The 11,150-nt window shown below is 39.2% G+C and overlaps 1 protein-coding gene across 1 annotated transcript; it reads right to left on the reverse strand.

Moving 5' to 3' along the window:
- Nucleotides 1–251: 251 nt before the first annotated feature.
- On the reverse strand, nt 252–5,591 carry LOC126597020 (sulfate transporter 3.1-like). Its single transcript, XM_050263769.1, has 12 exons — nt 4,995–5,591; nt 4,571–4,778; nt 4,273–4,444; nt 4,066–4,131; nt 2,505–2,618; nt 2,269–2,385; nt 2,046–2,172; nt 1,510–1,796; nt 1,216–1,406; nt 1,037–1,122; nt 862–938; nt 252–768 (listed from the first exon to the last, which is right to left on the reverse strand). The coding sequence occupies exons 1-12, from the start codon at nt 5,308–5,310 to the stop codon at nt 580–582; spliced, it is 1,950 nt and encodes a 649-aa protein (XP_050119726.1). The 5' UTR covers nt 5,311–5,591; the 3' UTR covers nt 252–579.
- Between the last annotated feature and the right edge of the window lie 5,559 nt (nt 5,592–11,150).

Raw genomic sequence — 11,150 nt, forward strand, 5'->3', positions numbered from 1 at the left:
TCATTTGCTTGGATGAATAACAGCGAAGTCTTCTTCATATGGTGCATTTGTTAATAGCTAGCCAATTCATCAAATAGCAGATTATTCATAGTTATTTTTAGTTTCCCCTCCAGATTGTATGGCTTGAACTTGACGAACTGCTGTCTTTGTTGAGAAGCTTACAATTTACTGTGTTATCTGGCGTAAGATTTACAACCGGAGTGTCGTAAAGTGTCTCTGTCAAGTTGGTGTTAGTGTTAAACTACCTCAGATGCTGAATATTATGCTTCATTGATAATGGAATATTACACCGTTAAACGATCTGCACACAAGGCCTTCAGGCTTGACTAAAATAGAAGCCTGGCCTTGAGCATCATCTGCATTCTTCATACTCTCTTAATTTTGTGTATGGTAGCAATAATAATGCATAAGCTTAATACTTATATAGCACCCTAGCTATGTCCCCATCTGCTAGGAAACCCTCCTCCCTCCATCTTGGGGATCAATCATGTTAGATATACATACATAGAGATTCTCTTTTGTTAAAGCCACTGCCACACATAGCGTAAAACTTTCATTCATTTGATTGATCATCGTAGATTAGACACTGTCATCGTGTCTGTTTCCGTCTATTTCTCCTGGATTCGGTTTGCAGGTGTGTAGCGTGAAGTTACATGCCGATACAGCCTCTGCCACTGTAAGATAGATCCATTCCTGACCGATTTTCTCGATGAACTTGGACTTGTCGAGCTTCTTGATCACCTCGCTTCGGGGGTTTGCTATTACAAGCTGATAGATCAGAAGAAAGAATAAAACATCAGCACATGATCAAACAAAAATGTGAATCATATCAAACAGAACTAGTCTACCATAATCTCATACCTTGAGACCCTTTCTATCAACATTTTTCTGGACCTCTTCAAGCATGGTGATCCCGCTTGTATCGATGCTTCCAACCGCTGTAATTTGATTTTAATTTTAGCATTAGACTTGTGATAAAGCTTAAAGCCAGAGATCGTACATGTTAATTTGTGACTGTTGCAGATTGATCACTTACTCCCAATGTCTAGTATAACATAGTGTAAGCTTGTTTGTCCACAAGATTTTATCTTGTCTTCCTCCTCGTATATCCATCTTGAGATTCTGTGAACCAGATTTTGAGCATAGATTAAAACTCTACCACGCTGGCTACGTCGTTTTCATATATCGATATCTAACTTTAAGTATTTTATGTACCTTTCCCTTAAATAGTTTGCATTAGCAAAGTAGATTGGTGCATCAATTTGAAGAATAAGAACTCCTGGAATATTGTTCGCAACCGGGTACTGATCAATGCTTCTATAAATCGACGAGTTTGGAATGTTGCCTAAAGCGAAAGTCCTTGGCCTCGCCACGAATAGCAGAACCCTTAGCAGTGAAACTGCAACCTGCAAATACATATAAACGTTACATATGCATCCAGAAATGTGTAAAAAGCAAAACTTTCTTGTGACGCAAGAAAGAAAACCCTTCCTATACTCTCCTACTTACTGCAATGACTAGGCCAATTTCAACACTGCCAAAGACAACGCCAAAGTATGCACCCAGGCACACAATGCAGTCCACCTTGTCTACTTTCCAGAGATGGATGACGGCTTCGTAATCGATGAGGCCAAGCATGGCTGCCATTATAATGGCGGAGAGCACCACAAGTGGAGTGTAATGGAACAATGGCGTCAAAAACAAGAGTGTAAACATCACTGCAGTCGCCATTACAATGTTAGAGACTGCAGTTTTGCATCCTGCATTGAAGTTCACTGCAGTTCGCGAAAACGGTCCTGCAAGTAATTGCAGCCATAAGAGACGCATATGATTGGTGAATCTGGCAAAAACTACTAGCTAACTTATACATGTGTTTGATTAAAGACTGTTATGTATAAAGCAATGCCCTCTTGCTAGATTTGTGTTGCCAGACATATGCTTATATTGTCAAACTATGAATATGAACCGACATTCATACAAAAAAAAGCGCATTTCTCGTTACATATATATTGAACGCTAGCTGTGGCCATGAAAAGGGTATGTACCGCCGGTCAAGTAGCACGAAGTGCAAGAGCCTGCAATGTTCATCATCCCGAAAGCGATCATTTCTTTGTTACCGTCAATATGGTAGTTTTTAAACGCAGCAAAACTTCTTCCGACAGCTACTCCTTCCTGCACATCCACCATCAGTAATCTAGCAATGTTAGCCTAAAGCCTTCATTATATACATTGTGTGCTAACCAAATACTGAGGAACGCAGGGACCTACAGCAAGGCCGATGACACCAGTGACGATCCCAGTTTTAATGGCTGTTGAAAGATATGGCGACCCGAAAGCCAAGTCAGACACGGATGGCGGGTTCAACCCTTTTTTAAGGTGTCCAATCTGCAAAAACAAAGGGTCTATCTAAGTTAATTAACATATCATACAAAAATAATTAAATAAAAAGTAATTATTATGTGATATATATTGTATATATGCTGGAGAGAGAGTGAGATGCTTACTACTAGAACGCCATGTTTTTCAGCATGGGTTAGAAAAACCAGAAGGCTTCCCAAGATCACAGAGCACAGTGGCATCATTGCGTTTATCCAAAAGAAGGCCGGTTTTCTCTTGCTCTAATTGTCATAAGCATCATCATTAAAATAAGAACTGATAAAAATAGCAATTTTCTTTTGGGTACAAAAAAGATAGCCATTTTAATCTCAACGTAAGGTAAGAATTAACTAGTCATGGGCATGCATGGAGAGAAATTTATACTATTCTAAGATATTCTATTTTACTAATTTAAACTGAAACATGGTGACTAGTAATTTTTTTATGAAAAATTTATTTGAACCCTTATAACCTTTACGTCCAATGTACTCTCTACACCTATATTAATTTTAATTAAACTATCAATATTTCTTTAAACTCAAATTTACTACCTAAATTATTTTCACAAACCCAATTCAATAAATAAATTTATCTTTACACCTAGTAAGAAAAAATAAAAAACCAAAATTTAATATCGAAGCAAAGTGAATAGGAACGGCGTAGGAAAAATTTCTGAAAAGTCGCGATTTCTCCACCAAATTAACCCCGGCATTGAGGTATTCAAAATATTTTCTTAGTTTGCAAAAATTTAGCATTTTTTAATCGTACATATAGTGTTTGAAGTGATTTAGAAGTTGAATTAATGGACATTGTGAGAAAACTGGATTGAAACAGCGGTGGGTTATCCTTTTAACAGACAAGAAAGAAGATAAAAGTGAAGATATTGAGACACTTAAACCTATGCTAAAGTGGTGAAGATATTTAGGTTGTTTAGGTTGTGAGACCATCTCATGCTAAAGGTGCTAAATCCAAAGTTTAGGACCTCAAAATCTATTCGCATCTCAGGTATACGAACTGTTATATCCTTTTAAGAAACTTATGATTATGTTTATTAAACTGTGAATCTGTACCGGTAATTAAGTATCCATTTTTTTAGAATTTGTCGTTCACAATATGTTAATATTATATTTACTATAATGAAAGATTATCAAGATTAAGAGAAGGAAAATGATTTGAACTTGAATCCCACTGTGTTGAAAAAGATGTCTTATCCAGTTGGGCTATCCACCAATTATAAATATGTTAATATAAGTCTCTTTTGATGTGTAAACAATTTGACAAAAGAATATTAAGTATATGAATTTTTAACTTCTAGATGTTGTGTGTCCGAAGAGGTCAGATAATATATAGCATTTGGGAAAAGAGAGTACATATATATCACTTCACAACAAGAATATATCTTGTTTGACAACTTTCTTACGGTTCAATAAACCTTTTTTCAACTTAAGATCGATGGAGTTAATTAATTGGTTCATGAAACAACTGAAGTAACTATAACTGGCGTTGGTGACGTCTTAATTATTAGTTTTGGCAAGCCAGTAAACAACATGCATGAAAAGTTTTTACATGGAAATAATTCCTTAAATCCTTCTTCAAGTTTAGAGAAAATGATCAATTATAAACAAAGATATAATGCTTCGAATAATGGATTGTATATATCTCAGAAAGGTACGTGGTGTATATACTTACAAAGTATCTTGTGAGCAATAGAAAGAAGAGGAAACAGCATCCCAGCACAGCAGTTTCCCACCTCCACTGCAACATAATTTACATTCATTATATGATATTAACTAATAATGTCCAAAAAGGCATATGTAAAAAAATTGCCAACATTTGTGGAAGTGGTAAAGCATTAGCTAGAAAATAATAGATTAGATTAAAAAGAGAACTTTATACCTTGTGCACTTGAGAAAAGATAGATTTCATGACAGATATAACATCTGTCTCATGAGTGAAATGAATCAACCCTAGTACCCCTTTAAGCTGCTGGAGACATACAACAGTGGCTGCTCCACCCATGAAACCCACTATTGTTGCATGAGACAGAAAGTCCACGACAAACCCAAGTCTGCAAATACACATATACGTGCATACAAACATCGTTTCAGAGGGGTTGCTTCTTGATTGCTTTTTCATTTTGCTTGTATCCATACTTTGTAACAAATATAAATTGGCAGCAAATTAAATTACATACCTTAAGAAGCCAAGAGAAGCCTGGAAAGCTCCAGCAAAGAAGGTAGAGGTGAGAGCCAACTGAAAGTAGAGCTTAGGGTTCTCAGTAGGGCTAACAACCTTCCCCAACATGGAAGATATGAGGAGGGATGCAACCGCCAGAGTACCCACTGCCAAATCTTTTGAACTTCCAAGCATGGCATACACCAATGGAGGCACAAAGCTCGAATCTGCATTCATTTTTCCAAAAAAATAAAAAATAGCAATGAGATTTTTCCGAACACGATTCCATCGTAAAGTAAGTACTTTTGTTTTTACTATGAGACTAGAGCATTGATCTTGTTTGTTCTTACTTGAATGCATAACTGACCAGAATCACAATTTGGCAACGTAAGTTTGGTGTAAGAAGAAAATGTTTGATTACACATAATTTTTTGGGTACTCACATAGGCCAATAATTGGGGGCAAGTTTGCTAAATTTGCATAGCTGATCCCTTGAGGAACTGCAAGACTGGCAATGGTGATTCCAGAAATGAGATCAGATTTGAAGAAGTCAAAAGTGTAGCGAGGAGCCCATTCGATGATTGGCACAAAGTGTTGCAATCCTAGAACAAGTTTTCTAGATGTGGGTTGGTTCTTAAATTGCCTGAAAGGGTCATCGGGAAAGAAAGTTTCTTTCAGAGATGATTTCAGAGCCTTGAAAAATGACTTGGAAGGAGGAATTTCGACATGGCGTGGGCACTCGTAGTCTGCGTTGCCCATTTCACCTCAGGAAAGAGAACACTTGAGGAGGCTAATGAGAGGCAGCTAATTAAGTGAAGATTAACTAAGCAGCTAGCTGATCGGGTTTGGTTGATGCTGCTAATTGTAGGAATGGTACGTAAGTAGGTTTTTGTTTAGGGTTTATGGGCTGGCTAGATTGTATTGGTTTGGTGAGATATGGTTTGCATGCTAGGTAGTGAAGGAAATGGGGCTTTGCCAGATAGCTATTGGAGGCAATTGGTGGTTAAAATGCTTAATTAGCTCTGGCAATGACACACATGGTGGACTGGGGTATTATATAATGTGGTGCACTACTGACACAGAGACAGGGAAGGAAGGATGTAGGGAAAGAATCTTTGAGTGCCTTGTGGGACCCACACTAGGACTCACACGTAGCTCATAAATCGTGTAAGTCCATTGACTCCCTCTCTACCAGGATTCCTTTTATTTGCGAGGGTTTCAGGAGTGATGAGTGACAGAGTCTATATAACACGACCTTTTTGCTTTCTTCCATTCAAGTTAGATATTTTTTTCTCTCTCTAAATTAGAGTGTTTTCAAAATTTTCTTTGTTAAAAAGTTGAACTATATTTAACTTTAAAGAAATATATTCAACATGTTGCAGTCATATTTAGAATAAGAATGTGATTGTGTAAATCCTAATAGATATAAGAATGTATCTTATATTTCTAGGAGTAGATTACCTATTAAATGTTATAATTCTAAAAGGAAAGGTTTTTACCTATCCTACTACTATAAATAAAGGCACAATGGGGTGAATCAAACACACATCACAATTAAATCACTCTCTCTTCTCTCTAACCATAGCCGGCCCCCTCTCTCTCTAAACCCTAGATCGTTCAATCAAATAGGCCTACAACACGTTATCAGCACGCTCTTGCCAGAAGCTAAGGAATTGATGCATCGTAGGAGGAGGCTATCATCCACCAAATTCAAAGGCTTATTTGTTTTCTGCTAATCAGGAACGCTTAAAATAAAAGAAGATATTTGAAACGTCCACGAAACATGAAAACATTCCTCATGATGCATGAACCCCTCTATGTTTATATTTTCCTTCCGATATATATATATTTGTTTCATGCATCGCACAATTAAATTGTTATGTGGAATATGTGAGTCAAATTATATAAAATAAATTAGAAGCATATTTAGAGTTTACTAAAATTGCACACCACCATGACACCTTGTTGACAACTAGGCCGTGTGCCTGGTTTGGGTTTTCTCACCACGGGTATGCAGCCCTGCCCACACTACTTCTCGCAAGCTTTTGTGCCTGCATGGGCCTCGTTGTTGCCCCGGCTTGTAGCCGCTCCCACCAGCCTAGTTGGCTGAGTTTTTTTCCCACGGCCCACGTCAGCCAGCCCACGGGGCTGGGCTTTGTCCTCACGTGCAGCCTTGCAGCCAGCCCATTGCGGCTGGGCTCCCGTGCCTTAATAGGCCAGTAAACGTGCTGGGCTTTGCTTCCGTGCCTACCCCCTAGTCCAACACGCCAGCCTTTATGGCTGGGCCTACACCCCTGACCCGTGGCCTGCAGCCTACTCCCGAGGCCTTTAGGGCCTTGCCCACTCACGGCACCCAGCCCAAATATTTTTGGGGCTATATTTTCGATTCAATAATATTAATTTAATATTATTTAGCTTCTACAATCGACCACGTATGACTCGATTTATTGAATTAATTAAAAGTGACATGCAGTCCATTAATCTGATAATGAATCCAAAATTATTGACCTGAAGATCACTTTTGGACTTTAACGATTCAATAATTTATTTTTATACTTTGAACCGTAACATACTTTCGTAGTAACGAAGTTCTCACACTTGAGTTCCCGAAGAACCTCAAATCCACTATATTTAAATTAGTATATTGCATTATGTGTTTCTTGCAAGAACCTTTCCTTATGAATTAATTGTTCATAAAACTAAATTGAACCTGTAGTTTCAAATTTAGTGTCTTTGAAACCTTAATTTTCATTCAAAACATACCACATGAAACTTATAGTTTTCATGCATAAATTAAACCAATACATGTCTATAGAACTTGTATGTTCTACGATATATGTCTATGGCTTACCATATGACTAATCACGTTTTTCCCTTTGTTTTAAGGACATAAGAACTTGAACAAGCTCGATTTCTCTGCTCTAGAAGTCTCTGGAAGAAACTATTTGAAGTGGGTTCAAGATGTGAAGCTCCATCTAACTGTAAAGGGTATTAGAGCTACCATCAAGACACCTATCGCCGACAAACCTGTTGACGAAGCTCAGAAGGCTACTGCAATGATCTTCATTCGAAGACACATCCATGATGCACTGCAGACTGAGTATCTCGCTGAGGAGGACCCACACACCCTTTGGCTTGCTCTGACTGACCATTTCGATCACTAGAAAGACATATACTTGCCTGAAGCAAGACACGACTGGCAGCATCTTCACTTCCAGGACTTTAAGTCTATGAATGAATACAACTCTGAAGTTTGTAGAATCCGTTCTTTGTTGAAATTCTGCAAAGTGGAACTAACCGAATCAGATCTCTCGGAGAAGACCTATTCAACCTTCCATGCCACCAATATTATCCTGCAGCAACAATATAGGGCACAAAAATTCACCAAGTTTTTGGATTTGATCTCTGTTTTACTTCTTGTTGAAAAGCAAAACCAGCTTTTGATGAAGAATCATCAAGGTCGACCGATTGGCTTGAACGCTGCGCCTGAAGCGCATGCGATTAATTCTAGCAGCCATAAACGACGAAAGAATCATCGTAACCGTGGCAATAGGCGACAAGCCTCACCACTGGCCCAAGGTCAACAGAGTGCCACACCTAAGAAAAGAAATGTGACCCAACAGCGTCCACCACTCGTCCCCTAAGGCTCCAAACTTCAAGAATAAGGGCAAAGCTCCCGTTCAGCCTGTTTCTACTGAATTGGACATGTGCTATCCCTGTGGATCAAGGGATCATTGATCACGCGTATGTCGAGCTTCCCATGAGGCTATTACTAAGTATCATTCATGTTGTGAGTCTAACTTTGCACATGTGGATCATATGGAAGATGCAACTACATCAATGGAGATATCGTATTTTCAGGAGGCGTTAGCGCCTATGGATGAATAAATTAGACATGTTTTTAGGATGTTTACCCCTAGTGGCCGAACCCACAAAGAGTGGACGGCCCTACCCCCCCCCTTATTTTCTAGGTTTATGGTTTAATTTTAAACAATTTTTCTAAGTATTTGGAATAACTTGTTTGGTTTTGGTTTGTTTTGAATTATGGATTGTTATTTGAATGGATATTATTTTCTTGAATTGCTTAATTGAATGAATGGACTTATATTTATGCATGTCACCAATTCAATCAATTTATTTCTAGGTATGTCTAGTGGGGAAGTTAGTTGTCTAGCAGATAGTGCAACCACGCACACCATATTGATTGAACGACACTATTTTACTAACTTAATACCCAAGAAAGCTCATTTGACAACTCTCTCGGGCCCATCCAACCTGATTGAAGGATACGGAAATGCACGCATCGTGTTGTCTAATGGTACAATTTTGACCATTAAGGAGACACTTTATTATCCACGTTCCGAAAGAACGTTGCTGAGTTTTAGAGATATTCGAGATAATCAATATCATCTTGAAACCACTGAAGATAATGGTTCTGAATTTCTTTGTATCACTTTATACGAATATGGCCAGAAGCATATTTACGAGAAGTTGGAACGTCTACCGAGTAGGTTGTACATCATAACCATTTGCGGCATAGAAGCCCATAGTGTGGCCGGCCCTATGCATGAGTTCTAGGACACTTTGTTGCTTTGGCATAACTGTTTGGGACATCCTGGATGTGATATGATGTGCCGTATCCTTAAATCTTCACACGGGCATAAGTTACATCCCTATGTTGGACTCCTGCCATGCAAATTGCGTTCTCTAAGGAAGTTGAATGCTCAACCCTTCCATACAAAGATTATTCACGACCCCACTAAATTTCTTCAGAGGATTCAATGGGACATTTGTGGACCTATCCTACTAACCTGCGGACCATTTAGATACTTTATGATGTTGGTTGATGCATCGACTAGATTGTCACATGTTTGCCTATTATCCACACGTAATGCCGCGTTTGCTAAACTCCTAGCTCAAATCATCAAGCTAAGGGCTCATCACCCTAATTATCCGATTAAGTCGATTCGAGTGGATAATGCTGGAGAGTTTACGTCACAAATTTTTTACGATTATTGCATGTCAGTAGGGATTGATGTGGAACATCTTGTACCCCATGTTCACACCCAAAATGGCCTGGCAGAAGCTTTCATAAAGCACCTTCAATTGATCGCTCGGACTTTGGTTATGAGAACCAAATTGCTAGTATCTGCCTGGGGCCATGCAATATTGCACGTAGTTATGTTGGTCCGCCTGAGGCCCACCGCTACCCAATCACATTCACCATTACAGTTGATCACTGGATACGAGCCTGATATCTCGCATGTATGGGTGTTTGGTTGCGTCATTTATGTGCCAAAAGCGCCGCAACTACGTACCAAAATGGGACCTCAGAGAAAAATGGGAATCTATGTCGGTTATGATTCACCATCAATTGTTTGCTACTTAGAAACCTTGACGTGAGATCTCTTTACCACACGTTTTACGGATTGTCACTTTGATGAGATAATTTTCCCGTCGTTAGGGAGAGATAAGCATGCTAATGTTCCTGTAGAACACCGCAAATTGTTGTGGTATGTTCCCATTATGTCTCATTTAGATCCCCGCACTGTGTTTGAAACTAAGGTGCGACAAATTATAGATCTTTAGAGCATTGCTCAAAGCATGCCGGATGCTTTTAATGATCTAGCAAAGGTGACAAGATCACATATACCCGCTGCAAACATACCTGCAAGGATAGATGTACCTCGCGTTCGCCTGGGGAGGCCGAACCATCCCCAAAGGTGGGGAGGCCGCACCCTCCACCTAGCAAGGTACATTGGTGGCTAGCCAATCACCTACTCTAACCTTGAAGTGTGGCAGACCCATTGGTTCAAAGGATTCACAACCTCGGAAAAGGAAAATGGCATAAACTAGTGACCCTAGTTTGAATCTGACCATCGCTCACTCATCCGTTCCAACGCATGAGGTTATTCTATATTATGATGATACTTTAAACGAAACATGCCGGCCTTTCGAGAATCGTGAGATTTCGATCCATTATGTAGTATCGGATGAGGTTTAGAGTAGGAATGAAATAATTGTCAACGATGCATTCGCATACTCAGTAGCTATTGACATTATACTTAGTGATGACATTGAACCACGTTCTGTCAATGAATGCTGACGTAGAACCGATTGGTCAAACTAGAAATAAGCAATCAAGGTCGATCTCGATTCGCTCATGAAACGTAAAGTATTTGGACCTATCGTTCCTACACCACCAAGCGTGAAGCCTGTTGGCTATAAGTGGGTTTTCGTGAGGAAGCGTAATGAGAGGAATGAAATAGTACGATACAAAGCGCGCCTCGTAGCGCAAGGCTTCTCTCAGCACCATGGGATTGATTACGAAGAGACGTATTGCCCTGTAATGGACGTTATAACATTCCGCTACCTAATCAGTTTGGTAGTTTCTGAAAAACTGAATATGGAGCTTATGGACGTGGTAACTGCGTATCTCTATGAGGATCTACATGCGAAAATTTACATGAAAGTTCCAGAAGGACTTCCATTGACTGGTTCGAATAGTTCTAGACCACATAACACTTTCTGAATTAGGTTGAGGAGGTCACTCTACGGATTGAAACAATTCAGGCCGATGTGGTATAATCGTCTGAGTG

Source organism: Malus sylvestris, chromosome 13 (genome assembly GCF_916048215.2).
Source record: "Malus sylvestris chromosome 13, drMalSylv7.2, whole genome shotgun sequence".
NCBI lineage: Eukaryota > Viridiplantae > Streptophyta > Magnoliopsida > Rosales > Rosaceae > Malus > Malus sylvestris.